The sequence below is a fragment of the Geotrypetes seraphini genome, chromosome 14 (genome assembly GCF_902459505.1).
Source record: "Geotrypetes seraphini chromosome 14, aGeoSer1.1, whole genome shotgun sequence".
NCBI classification, from domain to species: domain Eukaryota; kingdom Metazoa; phylum Chordata; class Amphibia; order Gymnophiona; family Dermophiidae; genus Geotrypetes; species Geotrypetes seraphini.
The window spans coordinates 27,841,562-27,866,591 of record NC_047097.1 but is presented as its reverse complement, the minus strand read 5'-3'; the positions used below and the strand labels follow the sequence as shown (position 1 = coordinate 27,866,591).

The window sequence follows — 25,030 nt, the reverse complement described above, 5'->3', positions numbered from 1 at the left end:
ATTCAAAAATTTTAGTCCTCATTCTTACAAATTACTGTTAAACATTTAATTGTCTTAAGTTACGCTGATGTTACTGACATTTTAGTGTTACTACCTACCTAGCAATTTTTGCACATTAAAAATGTTTAAGCTAACATAGTAAAACATCATTCAAATGATACATTCACAGTGTGTCAGAATTTTGCTGTCACTGACGGGGAAATTCTATAACCAGGGCCTAAACTTAGGTGTCAGTAGGTGCCCTGTCAAAGCCTAAGTTAATTGAAAAATGCCATCAGAAACAGAAAAACAAAAAACACACACACAAAAAAAAAACCCCAGCAATGATAAAGGCCCGACGCCTAAATAAAAAGCAGCTGGAATCACGGCTAGGTAGCTGCTTCAGTTTGCAGAGCACCAAAATAAGTGTGGCCAACACCGTAAGTGACATTAGGCAGGTATTTAGGAGCCAGTTTTAAAGCACCAGAGCTGTACAATAAAAATCTTTCAACTGAAACAGGCTCCAGTAAAAGTATTAGAAAGATAGATGTAAAAGTATGGCAAGATAGATGGCTAAAATGTAGGCCTATGCCACCGTGGAATCCTAAAACCAGGCCAAAGCAGCCATAAGATGATCATGCGAGGGGACGTTATCCCAAATCAGCTGAGCCAGTAGGGTTCCCTGAAGCCAGCGGTCAGCTGAGCTGCTGTAGCAGGGGACCCCCCCCTTGCTGGAACCCCCAAAGTCCCATGGCAGGACAAATTGCTGTACAAGTGGGGTAGTGTACGTCATACAATGTCCGTGCTAATTGTTATATATAGGACATACCATTAGAAGTATCCATGTCCGAATTGAGAACATATGAGCAGAATTTCTACACACGTTACAGAAGCCCCTCTTACCCAACATTGGGTGACACAAAATCATCAGTTGACATCGTTGCGTTTTTCTGTCTTGGAAGCTCCAGTGTTACCTCGAGGTGGTAATTTAAAGGCTAGACTATATGCTAAGGAACAGAGCTGGATCTTCAAATTGGGCACCCTGCATCCAAGAGGGTTAAACAGCGAGATCGAGTGGCGTGCTTTTTTATAAGCATTAGCTATGCTGTTTTTCACCTAAGTTTTAGCTTTGCTTTTCTTTAGTTTTTCTATAATTTTTCTGTAAATTTTCAGCAACCTTTCTACAGTGTTCATCAATACTCGGTGTGCCATTATATCAATTGCTTGACATCCCTTGTCAAATTATATCTGAATACGTGACCACGTCCCTTCTAAAATTACAGCTGCAGACGTAGCCACGTGGATTAGGCCTGAGGCCCTTTAAATTTACGGCAGCTTTTTTAGCCGTTGTAACAGAGGAAGCTGTGTGAATTTTCTTGTTGAATTATGTGAGGTTTAGTCTACCATTTGGCGAGTGTCATCCGTATAGCTATGATATTTTGATATCAGTATTAAGATTGTTTTAACCCATTCATTAATAAAGCATTAATTTATTTAATCTCTACTTTACAGAATCACGCTCGCCCGTTATCAGATATCCTTTGTAAATCATCGTTGGTTCCCTGAAGCATGAACGAAACGTGGCACATCGGAACCTGCAAGCTATAAGATAAGTTTGCTGTTCTTTTTCAACTAGACATACACAAGTTTAGCCCTAGTGGCATGTTATAAGTTTATTAATTTGAAATCTCCATCTTTAAATATGCGATGATTGGCGGTGAGGCAATAATGTCCGGGTCTTCCCCAGTCATTGCCTCCATGATTCTGAGCGTAAAAATTTAGCAATGAACTATGAATCACTAATACAGCATATTTATAAATATAAATATTACTAAGAGTGATTTTTTGCATTTCAAATACTTCCCTTCATCATTTGACTTGTAAACAACCCAAGTGCATTGCCCTGATTTGTGTGTATTTAACAAAGTCCACTCCCTCCTGCTGGCAGGCCCCCCCCTGAACTCATGACTGAAGAGGGGCCTAGGACTCCCAATGGTCCCTCCCAGTGTATCCCAGTTTGCACTGGGAAGGAGGGGGGAGGTCTAAGGACCTTCCTAAGGGGTATTTTCCCTCCGATCAGCTGAACCGGTAGGACTCCCCAAAGCCGTGGTTTCATGGAGACCTATCAGCTCAGCTGATTGGGGATAACTTCCCCTGCCACGATAAGCTTATGGCTGCTGCGGGCTGGCTATAGGATCCCTCGGCAGCATAGATAGTATGCCAGGATTTTCCATAGCTATACTTCAGCTGCCTATCTTGGCAAATCAGGCACAATTCTATAACTGGTACTGTCAAGTGATTGACACGCGATTGGTAGCTGTCGACATAGGCACTGGTTACACAATCTGGGCCTGAAAGCTCAGTGTTCAACCCCAGCTTTAACACAGGCCTTCAGTTGCTTTGGGAAGTTAAATGGTCTTGTCGACTGTTCCCTGTGGAAGGCTGAACCAGATATCTGCAGCAATCTGTAGGCCTTTCATAAACTCCCCACAAAGCTGTAATTTTGCTCCCCCAGACAATAAAGTCTACATCACTGACATTAATAGTAAGCTGGTAAATCCCCTAGGGGTTTTTAGTTTTACAGTATAAACATTTTTGAACATGCAAAATCACTGTGTAGTCACATTAAAAAGTCTAACTTAGCCATAAGTAAAGATCTCATTTCTTCTCCACCTATCTTCAATTTAGGAAGGTACTAAAAACGCATCTGTTTTCATTATAGTTTTGCTATTATTCATAATGTCTATGTTGCTAACCTTATTAATCTTATGTAAGCCGCAATGATTCCCAGTTGACATTTGCAGGGTATAAGAAACAATATGGTATGGTATTTCATTTGGCATAGGATAGTAATAACTAAAATTTCATTCTTGCTAAGAAAACAACAAGACACTCCAGGGAATTACTTTTTGCCTCAACCTGAACATGGTTCAGCAAGTGCTCATCTTTATTAGTGTCTGTACTCAATGGTCCTTTGCCATTTATACACACATATTTCTGCCAGCTAAGCATGTGTTTTGCTCACTCCTTAAAAGTGTAGGCCCATGCAGTCTCGGCGCTCTGCTGAAAGTGTTCAAAACTTCATTCAAATTCAGTCATTTTACAACCAAACATTCTCTTCTTCAAATTAATACAAATAAAAAAGAAATTGCATGTTACGTTTTTTTATTTTTAAGAGTCCCTCCGGGTCAGTCCAGATGCTCTTCTACTTGCACAGGGGTAGGCAATTCCGGTCCTCAAGAGCCAGAGCAGGTTTTCAAGATAGCCACAATAAATATGTATGAGATGGATACTGCCTCCTTGAGATGCAAATCTCTCATGCATATTTATTGTGGATATCCAGAAAACCTGACCTGGTTCCAGCTCTTGAGGACCGGAATTGCCTACCCCTGGTCTAGGAATGTCTTGATCAATGATTATAAAAAATGGTTTACAATTTTATTTTTTAAATAAAGCAGAAGGCTAGCAAGAAAAAAGTTTTAAGACTTCAGTGTGTTCCCACCTAATGTAAATTACAAAATCATATACTTCTACCCCAAGAATTGGTTTTACTTATAACACATCAGTCTCTGCCTTCAACTCTCACCTGTTCCGCCAGTAGTTAGAGCCTTTGGGATTCTTCTCATAGTCCACATCATAGTAAGCTATAAGGATATCCTTCCCTTGGAACAAATCCTTATTATCCTCTGTTAGATGTAGACAGATCCCAAAACTGAAAGACATGAAGAACTGAATGAATTATCACAGCTGATTTAGACTTCTGGGATACGGCAAGTGCCAATTTTTCTTATCTGCTGTAAAATATTGATCTTTACTTACATACTGACCCTGCTTGAGAAAAACTGAGATCAATGTACTAAATCATTAGAAGTTGACAATCAACATATTTCTGCAGCACTTAAGTCAATTTTGCAATTTCATTCTTGTGAATGTATGTAAAATAAAGTTTAGCGGCTTTAGAGGAGCTGCTGGCTCTATGTCAGACCCTCCTTTCCAATCTAGTCCTCAGCACACCTAATCAGTCATGTTTTTCTGGTCAATCTGGGGGGAGGGGAGAAGTTATGAGCAATTCCCATTTGTTCCTCTCCCTGCTGATTTGACCATTTTGGGGTTGAGGCAGGAGAGAGGGGAAAAAAATAGGACTTCACATGGCCTAGAATTCTTATTTTGGTCCCTTATCTCCCATTACCAGACCTCTTGTGGAAGGAGCCAAGCCTTGACACTGGACAAACAGCATTTATCCACTGAATTTGAGGAGTAGCCTAATAGTTAGTGCAATGACTTGAGAACCAGGGAAACCAGGTTTTTAATTCCCACTGTAGCTCATTATGGCCAAGCAAATCACAACTCTCCATTACCCAAGTACAAAATAAGTACCTGTATATAATATGTAAACTGCTTTGAATAACCACAGAAAGGTGAAAAAGTTATCTCATCTGATAACTTTCTTCCCTTTAGTCGCAGCAGATGAATCCAGAGACTTGTTGATTGTGACCATCTACCAGCAAGGAGAGAGAGAGCATACTAAACTGAACTTGTCTTATAGGACAGAATTCCTCCTGGTCAGTTATTATAGCTCATAATAAAGCAGTAGGAATAAGGCAGCACTGAAAACTCCCTCCTCAGAGTGAACTTGCAGATAATACATTCAAAAAGTGTAGCTATAACAAGTGAGCTTATAGCAAAAGAGGCATCTACTTAGAGAGCAGGTAAGCATTCGAAATAGCTTGCCTAATCCAGCAAGCAATAGTCGCCTTGGATGGAGAATCACCTTTATTTGGATTCAAGAGAAGAATAAAAAAGTGGTACAAGTAATGAAAAATCACAGGTAGCTTGTAAATATTGTACAAGAACTCAGAACACATCTAACATACAGAGGGAGCAAAAATCCTTGAAATAATCCTATTGCTGAAGGGAGAGAAGGAAAAGTAGTTCATCGAGATGAAACCAAGAAATCACTTTAGGAAGAAATGAAGGAATTGTGCGAATGGTAACTCCAGAGTTTGAAATGAAAAAAAGGATCTCTGTTAAGATAAAGCCTGCAATTCAGACACCCTGTGTGCTGAAGAAATAGCCACAAGAAAACTGCTTTTAGGGTAAGGTTCTTCCATGCCACCTTCAAAAGGCTCTATGGAGCCCCTTGCATGATTCAAAGAACCAGATTGAGACTCAACTCTGGACAAGGGCGACAAAGAGGTTGAAGATTGGCCCCTTTTAAGAAACACAACACATCTAGATGAGTTGCCAAAGATGAATGGAGACGTCTACCTCGATAACAAGTACCGTATTTTCGCGGATATAACGCGCGCGTTATACGTGATTTTACGTACCGCGCATACCCCTCGCGCGTTATATGCCTGAGCGCGGTATACAAAAGTTTTTAAACATAGTTCCCACCCCGCCCGACGCCCGATTCACCCCCCCAGCAGGACCGCTCGCACCCCCACCCCGAACGACCGCTCGCACGCGCTCCCACCCGCACCCGCATCCACGATCGGAGCAAGAGGGAGCCCAAGCCCTCTTGCCCGGCCGACCCCCCGACGTCCGATACATCCCCCCCCCCGGCAGGACCACTCGCACCCTCACCCCGAAGGACCGCCGACTCCCCAACAATATCGGGCCAGGAGGGAGCCCAAACCCTCCTGGCCACGGCGACCCCCTAACCCCACCCCGCACTACATTACGGGCAGGAGGGATCCCAGGCCCTCCTGCCCTCGACGCAAACCCCCTCCCCCCAACGACCGCCCCCCCCAAGAACCTCCGCCCGTCCCCCAGCCGACCCGCGACCCCCCTGGCCGACCCCCACGACACCCCCACCCGCCTTCCCCGTACTTTGTGTAGTTGGGCCAGAAGGGAGCCCAAACCCTCCTGGCCACGGCGACCCCCTAACCCCACCCCGCACTACATTACGGGCAGGAGGGATCCCAGGCCCTCCTGCCCTCGACGCAAACCCCCCTCCCTCCAACGACCGCCCCCCCCCAAGAACCTCCGACCGACCCGCGACCCCCCTGGCCGACCCCCCCACCCCCCTTCCCCGTACCTTTGGAAGTTGGCCGGACAGACGGGAGCCAAACCCGCCTGTCCGGCAGGCAGCCAACGAAGGAATGAGGCCGGATTGGCCCATCCGTCCTAAAGCTCCGCCTACTGGTGGGGCCTAAGGCGCGTGGGCCAATCAGAATAGGCCCTGGAGCCTTAGGTCCCACCTGGGGGCGCGGCCTGAGGCACATGGGCCAAACCCGACCATGTGTCTCAGGCCGCGCCCCCAGGTGGGACCTAAGGCTCCAGGGCCTATTCTGATTGGCCCACGCGCCTTAGGCCCCACCAGTAGGCGGAGCTTTAGGACGGATGGGCCAATCCGGCCTCATTCCTTCGGTGGCTGCCTGCCGGACAGGCGGGTTTGGCTCCCGTCTGTCCGGCCAACTTCCAAAGGTACGGGGAAGGGGGGTGGGGGGGTCGGCCAGGGGGGTCGCGGGTCGGTCGGAGGTTCTTGGGGGGGGGGGGGCGGTCGTTGGAGGGAGGGGGGTTTGCGTCGAGGGCAGGAGGGCCTGGGATCCCTCCTGCCCGTAATGTAGTGCGGGGTGGGGTTAGGGGGTCGCCGTGGCCAGGAGGATTTGGGCTCCCTCCTGGCCCGATATTGTCGGGGAGTCGGCGGTCCTTCGGGGTGGGGGTGCGAGTGGTCCTGCCGAGGGGGGAGAAGAATCGGACGTCGAGGGGGGGCATCAGGCTTTCAGGATGGGGACAGGCAGACCTTCAAGGGGGGACAGGCAGACCTTCAAGGGGGGACAGGACTTCAAGGGGGACAGGCACGGAGAGGCGGGGCAGTGCACCGAAAGTCAGGGCGGGTGAACGGTGAGTCGGGGCAACCAGAGGAGAGTCGGGGCAGTGCACCGAAAGTCAGGGTGAGTCGGGGCAACCAGATGAGAGTCGGGGAGGGCGAAAGGAGAGTCGGGGTGGCCAGAGGATAGTCGGGCAGCATGCGCGTTATATGCCTGAGCGCGGTATAGAAAAGTTTTTGTACATATCATCGTGATTTCTGCGCGCTATACCCCTGTGCGCGTTTTACAATGGTGCGCGTTATATCCGCGAAAATACGGTAATAACCACCACATGTATCTTAAGCTTTTCGGACCACCCTGCAGTGACTTAAAAAGGAATAGTATTTGTTATACTGCCTTTCTGTAGTTAGTCAAAGCAGTTTAGATATACACAGGACCTCATTTTGTACCTGGGGCAATGGAGGTTTGTGACTTGCCCAGTCATAAGAAGCTCCAGTAGAAATTGAATCTGGTTCCCCAGTCACTGCACTAAGTATCAGGCTATTCCAACACCAATGGTTAAAAGCTGTTAGTTCAGTGTCAGGGTTCAGCTCCCCATCCGTGTCCCAATACACTGGTTGAGAATTGCTGCCTTAGAAAGCTGTCTCCATCATAACACTAGCATAAGCAAGAAAAAAAATATCAATATTCATTCCTTTTTGCAGGGAACAATATCAGGTAAGATGGGGGCTAAATTCCCATTTACTCTTGGTTAGGATACACTTGGAAACAGATGCATCCAGAGAGCTGCAGATAAAAATCCTGGTTAAAGACCAGAATAAAGTTTGATCAATTCAATCTTCAATTAACTTTCCACTTTCTGGGCACATGGGGGAGAAATCACAAAAAGGCAGTTGAACAGAAATTAAAAAAACAAACAAAACCAAAAAACCCTAAGTGTCCATTATATTGTGTGTCTGAATGCAAAATTTTATCTACCAAATAACCAGAATTTCATTTGTATGTTCCTCAAACTGATCTTTGCAATTCAAAGATCATAATTAGAATGTTAAGTGAAATATAATAATCACAATTGGCATGGAGAAAGCCATACTTACATGTTCTCTTGAATGAAGTTCTTAATCTTGTTATTGCTCATTTTTAGATCACTATATGAGACAGTACTATCTTCGAATTTGTTTGCCAAATGTGAAGGACGGAATATAACGATACCACTGCAGAAAAGCAAAAACAAGTGGCACATGTAACATTTACTCAACACAGATAAGTAGTTTGTGTCTATAACTAGAGTAGATTACCAGGAAATTTGTAAATATGTGCATGGCCATGTATTCAAACATTAGAACTGTTTAGATACTTGAGGACTCCTTCAAATATTTTTAGCTAGCTGGGTATAGGTTTACAGTTTGTGATACTCCCCCCAAAAAACCAAACTACAGTAATAACCAATCTGGACATGAATGATATAGTGGAAGGTATTAACAGTTAATATAAATATCCACTTTCCATTTCTCATAATCAGAACTTAAGTTACTTCTACTGCCCCCTCCTATGCATAGGATAAGATCAAGCCTGAGAAAGAAAGCTTTGTGGGAGGGGGAGGCATCTGAGGTAAAGACAGAAGGAGTTAGGTCTTATGGAAAAATTCTGTACAAAATACAAAAAAAAAAAAAGATGCAGCATTTAAAAAAAAAAAAAGTAGGTTAATTTTCAAAAAAAACTTTCACTCAGAAGTTCCCCGAAATTATCAAATTTGAAGGCTGGCTCATTTAATGCCAAGTTCTTACCTACTTCAACAAACTTGTTCTGGAATTCTGCCCCTCAGAAAAATGTGTCTCCTAGTCTCTCCTCTTTGAAAAAGACCTAGCTTCACTGCATAAAATCAAGTTTTGCTCAAATAAGAAATTTGAATTCAAGCACTCTGCTTAGAATCTCCCATGTTAACTTACTCGCCATCTGGTTTATATTTCTCCAGTATTGCATTCTCACTGGTGTGGGCAAAGCGGTAATTCTCTCTCAGACTACTGGCTGCTTTCAAGAATTCTGAGTGAGCAGGTCCGTACAGTTCACGGAAGAAACCTATGAGAAAAAAAAAGTTCTCATTTTCTCTGCAACAAGTTAATAAGATACTCGAAAACCACCTCTCACTAAATAATTGGATTTTCAGATTCTCTCTATGCATTTTCTGATAGGTGTTACTATTCAAATTAGCTGTGTGAAAAATGTGTTTGGGGATTGTTATGCTGGTTTTTTTTTTCAAATTCTTTATTCATTTTTCTATCTTACAACAAGTGTACAATATTACATCAATTAAATCATATATATATCACTTGAAATTTTTCTAATATCTTCAATACATAAATTAATCCCCATCCTCCCTTTCCACAAATATTATAAATCAAACATAGCTTGCATATAATATATTCAAAAATATTGATTAAACCAATAATATAATATTAGGGAATAATGAAAATTTTAAATTAATTTGGGGCCCATCGACATCCTTTGTAGAATCTCTATAGTTATGGTTTGTAATTAGATAATATGCACATCCAGGGAGGGGGGAAGGATGGGAGGTATATAAGGTTGGGAAAATTTGATGGGGGGAAGGGAGGGTATTAAGCTTGAATATTTGAAAAATTTTAAGTAATGTCTATATTGTAAAATGAATAATTTACTCTGTATTTCACTTATTGTATATGTTTTAAAAAGGAATAAAGAATTTGAAAAAAAGAAAAAAAAAGAAAGTACTTGACAATTCCATATACTTTCCCTGCCTGTAATGTTAACACTACCAGTTCGTCTGAATAGACTCCATTCATGACCAGTTTAAATGTCCACTCACCTATAACTGAAGGATCCTTGTCATCAATGAATTGCTCAAACTCTTCAACAGATCTGATAGTCAGAGAAGGAGGGCCTGCTTGTTTCTTCAGGTGACTGACTATACCATCTTAGGAAAAAGAAAACCAGTTGATTAAATAAAATTACATCTCAAAGCCAAAACCAAGTGGGGGAAAAGAGATTGTCCTTATCGCAATATCTTTTCCAGTAGATAGATGAGTCATTCTAGATATGTGGGTTATCTCCCAATGGCTGTGAGCCATCGGCACAAGGAATCCACTATGTATTTTTTCTGCGAATCTTCTCTACTTTACAGGGAGCTCTACTGCCACTAGTAGTTAGTGCCCAAGCACAAAAGGTTCCACTGACACTATGTGACACCAATGGTAGCATTCCCAAGAATTAACTGTTCTGCTCTACAAAGAAACATTAGAACTACAAGTTGCAAACAGCCAACAGAAGCATCAAAGGAGCTCAGAAAGGATCCCTGTATGCAATTTAAATATTATATATATATATATATATACATACATACATACACACACACACATACATAAACACACACACACATACAGAATTCTTCAAGGGCCAGAAAGGGTTGACTGGCACCCAAGAAACAAAACAGAGATGCATAAGCAGAATGAGACAGTAAGCAGGCACAGGAAGGATAGGGCGGGAGTCTACTGTAGAATGACTCACCTATCTACAAGAAAAGATTAAAAAAAAAAACCATAGAAAACATAGAAAAAAAAAAAACATAGAAAAACATAGAAAGATGACGGCAGATAAGGGCCATAGCCCATCAAGTCTGCCCACACTATTTACCCACCCTCTTAAATCTACTGACCCCCTAAAGAATAATTGTAATTATACTGTCACTCTGCTGACCCGCTCATTCAGTCCTAGTGACCCTGTCCCTTGGCATGACCTCGTAGGGATCCCACATAGGTATCCCATTTGTTCTTGAAGTCTGAGATGCTGCGTGCCTCGACCACCTGCACTGGAAGCTCGTTCCAATGCTCAATCACTCTCTCCGTGAAGAAGTATTTCCTGGTGTCTCCACGAAACTTCCCTCCCCTGAGCTTGAGCGGATGTCCTCTTGTGGTCGAGGGTCCCCTGAGAAGAAAGATATCATCTTCCACCTCTACCCGTCCCGTGATGTACTTAAATGTCTCAATCATGTCTCCCCTCTCCCTACGCTCCTCGAGAGTGTAGAGCTGCAATTTGCTCAGTCTTTCTTCGTACGGGAGACCCTTTAGCCCCGAGACCATCCTGGTGGCCATCCGCTGAACCGATTCGACTCTGAGCACATCCTTACGGTAATGTGGCCTCCAGAATTGAACACAGTATTCCAGATGTGGTCTCACCATGGCTCTGTACAGTGGCATCATGACTTCAGGTTTCCTGTTGACGAAGCTTCTCTTGATACAGCCTATCATTTGCCGTGCTTTAGATGAAGCCTTCTCCACTTGAGTGGCTGCTTTCATGTCAGCACTGATGATTACTCCTAAGTCTCGTTCTGCCGTAGTCCTTGCTAAAGTTTCTCCATTCAGGGTGTAAGTTCTGCAAGGATTTCCGTTGCCGAGATGCATGACCTTACATTTCTTGGCGTTGAAGCCCAGCTGCCAGATCAAGGACCAACTTTCTAAAGTACGCAGGTCTTGCTCCATAGCATCCTGAAGATTATAGCCGTTTACTACATTGCATAGTTTGGCGTCATCAGCGAATAAGGTTACCTTGCCTTGGAGCCCTTGAGTCAGATCCCTAATGAATATGTTGAAGAGGAGTGGGCCCAGGACCGAACCCTGTGGTACTCCGCTGGTCACCTCTGACATTTTAGAAAGGGTACCGTTGACCACCACCCTCTGAAGTCTGCCACTAAGCCAATCTTTAACCCATGCAGTTAGAGTCTCTCCTAATCCCATAGAATTCATCTTGTTCAGCAGCCTGCGGTGTGGGACGCTGTCAAACGCTTTGCTGAAGTCCAGGTACACGACGTCCAAGGACTCTCCTGAGTCTAGTCTTCTTGTTACCCAGTCAAAGAAGCTTATTAGATTGGACTGGCATGACCTACCCTTGGTGAATCCATGTTGGCTGGGATCCCGGAGATTTCCCTCGTTCAGGATCGTATCTAATTTATACTTAATTAGTGTTTCCATGAGTTTGCACACTATTGAGGTGAGGCTTACCGGTCTATAGTTTGCAGCCTCAGCCTTGCAACCCTTTTTATGTAGAGGAACGACATTGGCTGTTTTCCAGTCCAACGGAACTTTCCCCGTACTTAGTGAGAGATTGAAGAGCACCGCCAACGGTTCTGCCAGGACATCTCTCAATTCTCTGAGCACTCTTGGGTGTAAATTGTCCGGTCCCATGGCCTTGTTTACCTTTAGCCTTGCCAGTTCATTGTAGACGTCCCCAGGAGTGAACTCAACGTTCTGAAACGGGTCATCCACGTCTTGTATTATCTTCAACTGTGGTCCGTGTCCCGGTGCTTCGCAGGTGAAGACTGAGCAGAAATATTCATTTAGTAGTTCTGCTTTTTCTGAATCCGCCACCGCGTAGTTTCCGTCCGGTTGTCTAAGGCGTACTATACCGTCTGTGTTCCTTTTCCTATCGCTGATATACCTAAAGAAGGCTTTGTCCCCTTTTTTAATGTTTTTTGCCAGAGTTTCCTCCACTCGACTTTTGGCCTCCCTAACTGCTGTTTTGACCGCTGCCGATCTGGTTTTATATTCTACTTTAGTTTCTCTTCTCTGGGTGCGTTTGTAGGAAAGAAACGCTTTTTTCTTCTCCTTAATGAGGAGTGAGATCTCTTCAGTGAACCATTGGGGTTTGTTGTTTCTTTGCCGTTTATCTACTGATTTTATGTAGCGATTAGTTGCTTCGTGTATGGATGATTTCAGGTACGACCACATAGTTTCCACATTGCCGGTCTCTGCTTGGTCCTGTAGCGTCTGATGAACGTGATCTCCCATACGTGCGAAGTCGGCGCCCCGAAAGTTGAGCACCTTTGTTTTTGTGATTGATTTAGGGGATCCTTTCCCAATGTTGAACCATACCATGTTATGGTCGCTGGAGGCTAGCGTATCTCCCACCGAGACCTCTGAGATGCTTTCCCCGTTTGTGAGCACCAGGTCCAGGATCGTCTGGGCCCTAGTGGGTTCCGTTACCATCTGTCTGAGGTGTACTCCTTTTATGGAGTTCAGAAGCCTCCTGCTGCTGCTGGTTGCTGCTGAAAATGTGTTCCAGTCTGCGTCAGGCATATTGAAGTCCCCTAGCAGCACAGTGTCACCCCGTAGAGTTATATTCTCTATGTCTTCAATTAATTCTGCGTCCATGTTTTCCGGTTGTCTTGGAGGTCTGTATACCACACCAAGATACAGGCATTTTTTACTACCTCGTGCCAGGTTAACCCAGAGGGACTCCCCGGTATACTTGACATCAGTGATCCTGGTAGTTTTGATGTTTTCCTTAATGTATAGTGCTACCCCTCCACCTAACCTGCCCTCTCTGTCCTGACGAAGTAGATTGTACCCCGGTATAGCCATATCCCACCCATGTGCGTCAGTGAACCAAGTCTCGGATATTGCCACCACGTCCAGGTTGGCATCCCTTATTTCAGTTTCTAGTTCTAGAATTTTATTGCCTAAACTGTGTGCATTAACATACATGGCCCTCCACACTTTGTGTTTGCTGAGTCCCTGTAAGGCTATTCCTGACCGAGTCTGTGTGGCTCCAAGAGAACTGTTTGCATATTGGGTCCTTACCTCGGAATCTGAGTGTCGACTCGTCCCATCAGGATAGTTCCTTTCCACCCCAGTATATGAGTAGGTCCCCTCCCCCAACTTACCTAGTTTAAAGCCCTGCGAAGTAGGCGGGCTAGTCGGTGTCCGAAGATGTTCTTACCTCTGCTGGTTAAATGGAGTCCGTCTGGTCCCTGTAGTCCTTGCAGCGCCTCTCTATGATCCAGGAATCCGAAGTTCATATCTCGACACCATCCTCGTAGCCATTCGTTCGTTCTAAGGATGCATTCATCTCTGGCTCTTCCCTTGCCTCTAACTGGTAGGATTGATGAGAAGACTACCTGCGCACTTATCAAGGTAAGGATAATATTTTTCCAATGCAATAGGCGAGTCATTCTAGACATGTAGGACATACAAAAGCAGTCCTAAACTCCTAGGGTGGGCTGACAGCGCCGGTCTTCAAAACAGAGGACCCAAAGACACATCCACATCCACTCTGTAAAATCTGGCAAATGTGTACAGAGTGGACCAGGTCTCTGCCCTACAAATCTCAGGGGAGACAACTTTGGATTTGGCCCACGAAGCAGACCTACCCCTGGTGGAATGCGCCTTAACAAAAATATGAGACTGTTTAGCAGAGAGAATATAGGCCGACGAAATGGTCCTATGGATCCATCTGGAAATCATGGCTTTGGAATCGGGAAACACCCCACTTGGCAGAATGAAGTTAGAACAAACAAATGGTCAGACTTGCAGGCTGTGAGACTGAGGGCATCCCACTCGCATTAGTAGTAGGTTGGTTTGGCTAGTTGGCTTGTCTCTATCCCCCATTTGGTTCTTTTGGGTTAGGGGGAACTTTCCTGGTTTTGGCTGTTTTTGCAGTTTTCCCTTTCTGGGTTTTTGCTATATTTTCCAGCAGTTTTGTTTTCCACAGCCTCACTTTCCAGAATACACAGCCTGGATATGCCAAGCGCGTGTGACAAAGGATACGGCTGAGGCAGCTTTGACTCCCAAAGCCGCTGCTTCAAAAATTCTCCCGAGAACCACATCCACATGGCAGACCTGCATGTTCTTGAGCACACTACCACCCAATGGAAAGGGAGGTGCACTTAAGTCACCTGCGCAACCAGAGTCCACTTTAGGCCGACTAAAGTTGCTGGCACTCTTGTGCCATAGGGTACAGACAGGACATAGCTCTCACCACTTTCAAGAGCGCCTTCTGGAGAATCCCACTGCTCTGAGATCAAAATACTTATATCAGGATGCCAAGGAAATGCAAAAGACTGAGCTCTTACTCCAAACAGGAGAGAGGAAGATAGAGCAGGCTGAGTGATCTCATTTTTGGAGTCTCTGCAAGAGATATCAGGCAAAGCAGTAGACAACGAAGAACCATGGTATCGCCCCCAGGTTCAAAAGCCATAGAAAGATCTAGAAATCCAGCATACTGTCCTGCATTCCCAGAAAACAAGGGGTCAGCTAACTGATCATCATCATAAGGGTCACCCAAATCAGAACCAGCCACCGTGGTTGACTGAAGAGGATGTGCCCAGAGAGGCAAAGCTGCTGAAAGGCAAGTCCAAGGCGGAGCGGGACTACAAAGGGGAAGCACTGCTATCCTAAAAAACATTCCACAAGAATTTCATAAATTCTGTAAAGGCCTCCAAATCCTAGGAAGCAGAGCCACACTTGGATGACTTCACCTTGTGTTTCTTGGGCTATGGAGCGTCCCATGTCCTTTCATGGAACTTTCAGCCGTGCCAAGACCCGAAAAAAGCCCAACAGGCTAGCACCTGCTTAGACAGGGGAAAGGTTAAGCATGGTGCTTCCGCTCTCCCGGCCTCACCATGTGGCACAAGGTTGCTCTTGAGGTGCCAAATGTTCAGAAATCAGGCAAGGATTTTAATCAGAAGAGCCCAGGGACTCCATCAGAACAAGTTGAGGCTGAAACTGCAGTTTTGGAAGTGCAGGGAACTTTAGAAAAAAAAAAAAAAAAAAAGGACTGCTAAAATCCAAGATGGCCACCGCTAAGAAAATCACTCAGCAAAGTTCAAAAATGGTGATTTTAGGATTTTCCAGGTAGGGGGAATATGGGGGGGATATGCGGAAATTCTCAAAACTTCAAAATTCAGACCCATCTACAGGCTGAATCAGCCTTACTCACTGTGCCCTGTGCTGGAAATATGCTGCAGCCTCCCTCAGCTTTCTTATGGTAGCTGGAATCAAGACATCACTGCCTCATGCCTCTTTGTCGTTTATCTTCAGGCTGGTGACTGACTATACCTCCACCCATATGGACTGACAAATGCGCCAAGAATAGGAGGGTGGAAGCAAAACAGCTGGCACCCTTCGAGATGCTGCTAAGACTCCTAAGGGTGCCTAACAGCCTGCACTTGAATCCTTGTAAAAACAGTAGGTGAGAAAACAGCAGGGATGGCCCCGAGCTCCAGAAAAACTAATGCAGGCTAGCCAATAGGTACCACCAGGGATCAGCTGCAGACCAGAGTCTGCATCTTCTCAATGCAGGCAGAGCTGAAGAAAACACTCCGAGCACAAAGAAACCCCCCCCCCCCCGAAAGGGTCAAACAAAACACCAAAGAAAATAAGAAAAAGGAGCAGAACAGAAACACTTCTTTAGGCTTGCGGGCAAAGAGGAAAAATTACAGGTGGCAGTAGAGCTCCCTTTGAAGTACAGGAGAGTCACAGATATAAATCCAGTTGATTCCTTCTGCAGCCATTAGGAGATAAACCACATGTCTAGAACGACTCACCTATTGCACTGGAAATACTGTTTCAGTTTCAGGCACTTGTCAAGCATACCATATGGCTCCAGAAAAAGGACAGATTGAGAGATGTCTCAATCTGTCCTCCTTTTTCTGGAGCAATATAGTAACCCTATGTAGAAGTAGAGAAGATGAAAACACGTATAATAGCTCCTTCTCAAAATCTGAAGGAGTAAGAGAAACTACATAAAATCTTTTAGTGTAAACCGCTTTGATTTTCTTGTGCAACTTTGGAGGTATAGCAAATTTAATAACAAGAAAGTAATAGAAAACCGCACAGTCCAATAAAATAGGTAACAGCTTTTGAATGGCAGAACTTTCTTCCTCAGGTCAGGAATTCCTAAGCAAGGTTCTGACCTTCAAAATTCAAAATGTATTGTTAGTTAATAAAAAAGGTACCTTGTTTTATTTCTGTATTCCCTTTAAAAGTAGACTAAACATGGTAAAATGGTAGCTATAATACATCTAAGGCATGCATATGCACCTCTGCTTAGTGTGAAAAAAAAAATTTTGGGTACGTGCACACATGGTACACCTAACCCTGTTAGTCATAGCAGCAATAGTTTCTGGATAGGGCCCATGCACCAGAGCTCATTCTATAATTCTGTAATCAGAGGCCTTAAATCTACCCAATAGGTGTTATGCACAATACGGGCTGTGAATACTGCCTCCACAGTATCCTTAACTTGCCCAGGGAGTAAGATCTGATCTGGGAATAGAATCTAGGTCCTCTGAAAGCCAGAGTGCAGCTTCACAATCGATAGGGACAGATTGTAAAACCACAACAATTAGAAGAGACTTAAAGAGTTAGAAAGAATTTTTTTTTTCTTTGAGATGTAGTCCTTTTTCTATTGTATGCTTTTTTTGATTATGTGAACCACCCTGTATAAGGATGGACGGTATATTAAATAAAATAAGCCATAAAAATAATACACCTACAGGAAAGGGATGACATGCAGAACAAAGGGAAGGGAAGAAGAAAGAGGTTGCATATGAAGGAAAGAGGAGACAAATTGAAGAAAGCAAACGTGAAAGATTAGTACCAGACACAGGACAGACGAGAAAAGAAATAGCAAATGGCAAGGAGGCCTTTGAAACAGCTAAGAGTGCACAGATGAAGGAAAGCAGTACCAAAGACTGGGAACAAGATGATTGGAATAATGAAGTCACCACACTACAAAAGGTAGGACAATGATTTTTAGTTTAATGACTGAATGATGATGGTGTTACATCTTGGGCTTTATTTCATACTCTTTCAGTTTTTGTCAACTTGATAGGTAGAGTAGATGTAACTGGCTGTTTCATATACCCTTTCCCGCCTCCTCGTTGACTACAGATACAGAAGAAACCGCACATATCATATTTCTCCAACACCATTCAGCTCGCACCTGCATTTGTCAAGCCCTGATCTATCTTGCACACCTAGGGAACCAGATTAAATTCGAGGACCTGGACATGTCACTTAACCCTGTATTGCTGCGGGTACAAAACTTATGATTGAGAATTCACTAGATTGAAAGTCCACTAGACACAGAGAGGTGCTATAGTATGTAAACCAAAGATAGTACACTTCTCCCTCCGTATTTGCGGTTTCAATTATTCACGGTTTTTAGCTTGCTGGCTCCTCCCCCCAAATTACATCAGCTTGCATAGAGAAATCGCTGATTTCCAGCGTTTACAGAGAAAATCACTGATTCTCAGCACTTTCTTCACTGTGATTTGCCTCTCTTTCAGGAACAGGCCAGGTCTCCCACCATGTTATTTGCGGTTTCACCATATTCACGATGGTTCTTAATAGAAAACAGTGAATAACATATGAAAAAGTTATTCGCTGTTTTTCTGTATTCGCGGGTCTGTTAATCTATCACAGCGAATACAGAAGTGATCCCTCCTGTCCCCCGATCAGTCTAACGGCAGGCCCAGTAGAGGTCTGCAAGGCATCAGAAATGAGGGGGTGAAGGGGTACAGAATCTGGCAGGGAGGGGGGGGACTTGGTGCAGAGACTGGTAGGGGAGGGAGGGAGAACAGGGTGCAGAGCCTGGCAGGGCAAGGTACTGCATTTGAATATTAAACCCCCTTGGTTTATATTCGAGTCAATCCTTTTTCCTTCTTTTTTAGGAGAGTATATACTGTTGTCGGTGAAAGCCAACAGCATTCCAGGAACAAATATATTGGAGGGGGGGAGGGGGGAAGGTAGTAAGTAAACAGGAAAGTGTATAGGCAAGACATTCTCGGATTCATAATTTTCAGTTTCTTCTCATGTTACATTTTAATAAAATAAATTTAGAGCACACAAAATCCCACATGCATTAATCCCATTAATGCATCCCACTAATGCATTAAAGCATACTGTTACCAGGATGTAATCAACTGAATGTGTACCAAATTTAAGGAACATTAACAGGCCAACACGTTTTCATTAAATCTAGGACCTATCACTTCTTCCCCACCCTTCCAACACTGTCTCCAGCTCTTTAAAAAATTGAAAAAAGGTTTTATCCCCTACCCCTATTTTTGTGTTTATGGGCAAAAAAACAACCTAGCAGAGGCACCTTAAGGAACTGATTTACCAATTACTGTAGAAGTCAATACAGGCAGTCCCTGGGTTAATGAGTTCTGTTTTTTAAACAATTCTCAAGTTGAATTTGTATGCAACTTGGATCCTTTATAGTACACAGTCTATAAAAACAAACATTAAAGAGCACTAAACAAATAAACCGTCTTCAAAACAAAGTACAGCAAAATCTTGGATTGTGAGCAGCTTGAAGTGTGAAGTGTTTTGCACGACGAGCAAAATGTTTTATTAAATTGTAACTTGATAAACGAGTGAGGTCTTGCAATGAAAGTACGTACAGTATACGCGCATGACAACTGAGACAATGGGACTGCGCTTCCAGAGAGCGTAATAGGGCAGAGTACGGTACTGGGGATTCAAGTAAAGATTGGACAATTTCCTGCTGGAAAAGGGGATAGAGGGGTATAGACCTGTTGGGCCGCCGCAGGTCTGACCTAGCGGAGGCATTGCTTATGTAACGGATGTAGCGGTATATAAGAAATAAATTACATTACATTATGTTCTTATGTTCTCTCTCCAAACGCTGCGGGAACGTAGTGACTGTTCTAAACAAGTGAGGCCTTGCAATATGCGGATCACATCATAGTGAAAGTCATCCTACACAATAACCCTCGTCCTCTCCTCTCTCTCACACCAGCCATGATTTTTTTCAAAAGTAAATTGCAGGTTAATATATTTTTACTTTATACAGTACAATATTTTGTATTAAAGTTTTTGGGTTGTGGAACGAATTGTCTGCATTTCCATTATGTCTTATAGGGAAATTCGCTGATACATGAGTATTTTGGAATGAATTATGCTCGCAAACCAAGGTTTCACTGTACTGTAGTTTAAATAGAAAGATGGGAGATTCATACTTACTTTCATGAATCTGTCCCACTGTTCCCTCTCTACCACATCCAACATTTCTCCCTTTCATCTCTCTTCACACCTCTCCCACCACCATGCCCAATATTTCTCTCTCTCTCCCTATGCCCAACAAATCACCTCTTTCTTCATTTCCCCATATGCACCATATCTTTCCCTTGCTCAGACACCCTTGCCCAACAATTCTCCCTTTCTATTCCCTCCCCCACCTTGGCATCTTTCCCTCAACTCCCTCCCTCCTGTGTCTCAACGAGACCCTCATTGTTCTTTTTTCCCTCAGTTCTGTGTCCCAAATTCGTGCCTCGGGTGTTTATCTTCACAAAGCCACGGCTGAGTTGGAAGCCTTTCCTCCAACATCAGAGCTCAGGCTTCCGGGTCAGCTGCTTTCAGCTTTGTGAAGAGAAGTGATGGGAGGAGGGAGCCAGCCAGTTGAGAAACACCCGCGGGAGGGAGGCATGAATTTTGGGCACAGCACATGGGAGGGAAGGACGACAAGGGTCGTGCTGGGAAAGGAAGTAAGGGAGAGAGACACTTTGGGACAGGAAGGGAGAAACAGATCCCGGTTTGTAAGTACAAGTCCGACATAAGTCGGACATTCTTAACCTGGGGATTGCCTTCAGTCTCCCTTCTCAAAGCATGCTGTCAGGTGTCACAGCATTCTAAAAAGGTGAAACAGACAGTTGCCTATTCACTTCATCTACCACCCTTGGCTGGGTCCTCAACTTCCCCAAATTTGTCTCTCATATCACCTCCACCCATTCTCTCTCATGGCCCCTCTCTCCCGCCAATCTGTCTCTCTCATAGCAGCCCCCTTTACTAGTTTCTCTGGCTCTCGCAGCAGCCACTAGATCTTGTCTCAGAAACCTCTTCTCTGGACTCAGCACAGCACTCGGGCTCTCTATAGGCTTTAGCCACAGAGTGCAGGAAGTTTTGAGAAGTCTTGCACTTTCTGAACTTCCTGCACAGTGGGGCTTAAGCCCATGGATAGCCATATCACTGTGCAAGGCCAGAGAAGTTGAGAGAATACTGCAGAAAGGGGGAAAATCCCCCCAAACAAGAAGTCATTAAGGTATATGAAATCCTCCTGCGTGCCAAGGTGCAACTTCTTTTTTTTTTAATTCTATATTCATTTTTAAACTTTCATCAAGTGTACAAAATTCATAATAAACACTATTAATTAGACCACTTGAACATCTTATCAGTGTATCTTATAAATATAAATGCAACCCTCCCCCCACCCTCTTTCTAAGCCCATTATTCATTATAAGATCATAAACCCTCCCATTGAACCCCTTCCCTCCTTCAACTAACTATAGAATGGAAAGATCACTGGCGGTACAGAACTGAAAGTATAAAAGTTTTATAAAAATATGGGAGCCATTAACATCTTTTTGTCATGATTAAATGCCATTTTTCTATTAAGTTCAAGGTGCAACTTCTAAGCATCATGGTGACTTGGTGTCTGGGATTTGCCAAGCCTTGCACTAAAACATACACACAATGTATGCGCATCCCTAGTAAACACTCTCTACGGATCAGAGAATGCCAAATTACATAGGAAAGTAACCACAAGAACATATGAATTATGCAGGTCAAGTAACACAGTTAAACTTTCTCTAGTTTCACACTTCCCCCTCCAAATTTGCAGGGGTTAGGGGCAGAGCCTGTCTGCAAATATGGAAAAAATTGTGAACAACTTTAGGGCTGACTGACCTACCTCCAAGCTCCCGGACCTCTCCATACCTTACCTGGTGGTCTAGCAATGAAGCAGGGCAGAAGTGATCTTCCTACATTCCAGCCCCGTGCTGAGCCATCAACAAAAATGGCTGCTGCGAGTTCCCACTATATTCTCATGAGACCACGGGAACTCACAGCAGCCATTTTTGTTGATGGCTCTGCGATGTCCAGGAGGCAGTGGTGGATCAGGCTTTAAAAATTCACAAATAACCGAAGTTTCAATTCCCAAACTTGGGAATTTTGAGAGAGAAGTGTACTAACTCACTGCTGATCCTGGTATCCAAGTATACACTTCCCCCTCCTGATTATTCGCGATTTCCTAAAACCGGAATCACCCCCACCTCCCTCCCAGACCTTATCTGGTGGTCTAGCAGTCTTTCAGGGCAGGAGCGATCTTCCTACGCTCCTGCCCCATGCAGATCACTCATACAAAATGGCTGCCGTGAGTTCCTGTCGTAGTCTCGAAAATGCATGAAAATTCAAATGTTTAGAGGCCTGGTAAACTATACAGTATGAAGTAGTTAAAAGGCATCCCAGTCTAAAGTGCAAAGTACTACTGTGGTGAAATAAGCCTCAGCTGGTTAACAGCCAGCATCTTATTGTACAATCAATTAAATTGCAAATGAAACCCGTTAAGAGCACTTATCCTACCTGCTGTTCTTGGCCCATCATAAGCACCCGACTCCTCACCATCTCGGAAAATTTTCAAAGTGGGATAGCCACTGACTCCGTATTTGTTGCATATGTTTGAATTTGCTGTACAGTCAACCTGGAAAGTGAAAGTCATTTAAGTCTTAAATGGAGCTATCGTGCAGAATTTTACCATTTCGAAGAAAAAAAAATTGTTTTCATAGCTTGTGTTATTGTAAAATAATTTGCATTTCCTATAGGCATAAAAATCACTGATGCATTTCTTCTAGTTTACCACGCTGATCTTTAATTTAGTGTTTAAAGCACAGACTTGATTTTAATGGCAGGCAAAGAATTCCTGTGACTAAGATAAGAATTACATTGTCACATTTCTGTCTTGTCCTCCAATGAGAATCATCCTCCTATTCAAAATGTATCACAAAAACAGTGACTAATGGTCTTGGAAATGTGAAAATTTAGGAGAACAAGCAATCTTCAGTTCAAAGAATTCACAAAATATTTTGCCAAGTAAAATTTTGGAATTGGCAAATATTTGAAACAAAAAGGCAGAAAGTTAAGCATAGCCTAGTGGCTAGACCAGCTGGCTGAAGCCAATGAAAACCAGGGTTCAAATCCTGCTCTATCCAGCCACACTAACACTCCATTGCTCAGATGCAACTTAGACTAAGCCAATCTGGACAGGGGAAAAAGAAACGATGCTTACTTGTAGCAGGTACTCTCCGAGGACAGCAGGCATATATTCTTACATGTGGGTGGTGACATCCACGGAACCTAGTATGGATACTGCCAAATGCAGTCACCAAGTCTTTAGGCAGTACCCATACTGCATGTGTGCCAGTGCCTTCCTGCCCAATGTCAACTCGAAGGACCTGCAGCTCAGTAACAAAGCTAAGAAGTAAACTAGGGGAGGTGGGCGGGTTGTAAGAATATATGCCTGCTGTCCTCCGAGAACACCTGCTACAGGCAAGTATCTTTGCTTTCTCCGTGAAGAAATAGTATTTGCACAATTTCATAAAGAAATTTGAATTATCATCTTACCTTCGCAAGTGATACTGTTCCTTTTAGTCTTGTGGCAGCAGATTCATACTCTGGTGCAAGCCGCTTGCAGTGTCCACACCTAGAAAACAAAAAAAAAAAAACCACTCTCTTACATGGGATTTGGCTGTGCAAGCACATACACACAATATACAAAAACGTAAGTACAGTAAGTTATAATATCCCTTACACTGGAGTTTAATACTTCTCTCAACTTGGATTATTTGTTGACTAAAGCCCTTTCTGTAGCATAAATTGTAGTAACAAAATCAGCATTAAATCTGAAGCAAACCAATGTACTATGGATTAAAATATATATAACTTGTAGTTTTTGAAAGTTAACACAGGTTACTGTAATTTTACAAAAAAAAAAGTACAACAAAAAAATAAGTTTACAACTAAAACGGGAATAATAACGTTAAAAACAAGACAAAACCAAAACCTCACTGGCACACTAAGGTTGCCTTTTACAAATCCGCAGTAGGCAAGGTAATGCTCCAACATTCACAAGAATTCTATGAGTGTCGGACTGAGCATTTACTTTGTTACCCATGTTAGACACCTACCCTGGCTTTGTAAAAGCCAGTATAAGTTAGTGTCGTGACAATGTTTGCTAAAAAAATAAAATAAAATACAGTATTTTAAAGTTTTTCTAAAGGAAAAGTATCAGTTAGCATGTACAAGGTAAATCATTCCACAGTATCAGCAACAGCTGGAACTCCTTTTAAAACACTTGATGGTTGATAGATTTTTTTTTTTATATAAATAAAACAGCTGATGACAATAGGGTTTTGTTATACAACACTGCACCAGTACAGTATAAATAAGACTTATTTTAAAGCCATGTCATCTACTTTGGAATTGATCATTTGATCTGACGCCTTTTTGTTTTTTTAATTGGTGAAATTTGTATTGACTCAATATAACTGACATTTTATATTAGAGGTATGCTTATGATGTTGTCCAGTCATGTCTATACTATAGGTGGAAATCATAGGGAAACAAGATTTTATGTATGTGATACTATAGTCATATGCGGTATATAAATTTTTAAATAACATAAGGAAAATCAGAAAGCTTTTTTGTTTCAGTATATTGGTTCATTTACTGATTGATCAACAAGCTTGTGATGTATTCTTTTTAGGGGGGGATTATAATCCCAGATGTTATGTTATCCATTCTTGGACTGACTAGGCACAAACAGAATACAAGAATCAGTGTACCATAACAGTAGCCAGTATACTCAGTTCTTTTTTTTTTTGTTTGAACATGGGATCTCTGATCTACAACAGCAGCTAGATTTCTTACAATCATTCTTCCTATAGCCTCAACTAAACTATAAGATAAAACCTACATTAAAGGTCAAAGCAGAAAAATCATCTTGCAGTTTCATACTGAAACAGAATTTGTTAGCAAAAAGCCACCTCAACTATTTTCAAACACAATGGAACATAAGAACATAAGAAGTTGCCTCCGCTGAGGCAGACCATAGGTCCATCCTGCTCAGCGGTCCGCTCCCGCGGCGGCCCATCAGGCCCATTGCCTGAGCAATGGTCTATACCTATCTATACCCCCCAATCCCTTTTTCTTCTAGGAATCTATCCAAACCTTCTTTGAAACCATTTAATGTTTTCTTGTCTACAACAGCCTCTGGAAGCGCGTTCCATGTGTCCACCACCCTCTGAGTGAAAAAGAACTTCCTAGCGTCTGTTCTGAACCTGTCCCCCTTCAATTTCTCCCAATGCCCCCTTGTGCTTGTGGTGCCCCTTAATTTGAAAAATCTGTCCCTGTCTACTTTTTCTATGCCCTTCAGGATCTTGAAGGTTTCTATCATGTCTCCTCTAAGTCTTCGCTTTTCCAGGGAGAAAAGTCCCAACTGCTTCAATCTGTCGGTATATGGGAGATTTTCCATTCCCTTTATCAGTTTGGTTGCTCTTCTTTGTACTCCCTCAAGTATCGCCATGTCTTTCTTGAGGTACGGCGACCAGTACTGGACACAGTACTCCAGATGCGGCCGTACCATTGCACGATACAGCGGCATGA

At 43.3% G+C, this 25,030-nt stretch overlaps 1 protein-coding gene across 1 annotated transcript in view; it reads right to left on the bottom strand.

The window, feature by feature from the left end:
* PDIA3 (protein disulfide isomerase family A member 3) overlaps nucleotides 1-25,030 on the bottom strand; it is a 35,160-nt gene that overhangs the window by 7,225 nt on the left and 2,905 nt on the right. Inside the window, exons 2-7 of the mRNA XM_033920006.1 lie at nucleotides 22,991-23,069; nucleotides 21,953-22,070; nucleotides 9,601-9,708; nucleotides 8,705-8,834; nucleotides 7,853-7,969; nucleotides 3,566-3,691 (exon numbers count right to left, since the gene is read on the bottom strand). Of these exons, the coding sequence (XP_033775897.1) occupies nucleotides 3,566-3,691; nucleotides 7,853-7,969; nucleotides 8,705-8,834; nucleotides 9,601-9,708; nucleotides 21,953-22,070; nucleotides 22,991-23,069 (678 nt within the window). The remainder of the gene's footprint in view (nucleotides 1-3,565; nucleotides 3,692-7,852; nucleotides 7,970-8,704; nucleotides 8,835-9,600; nucleotides 9,709-21,952; nucleotides 22,071-22,990; nucleotides 23,070-25,030) is intronic.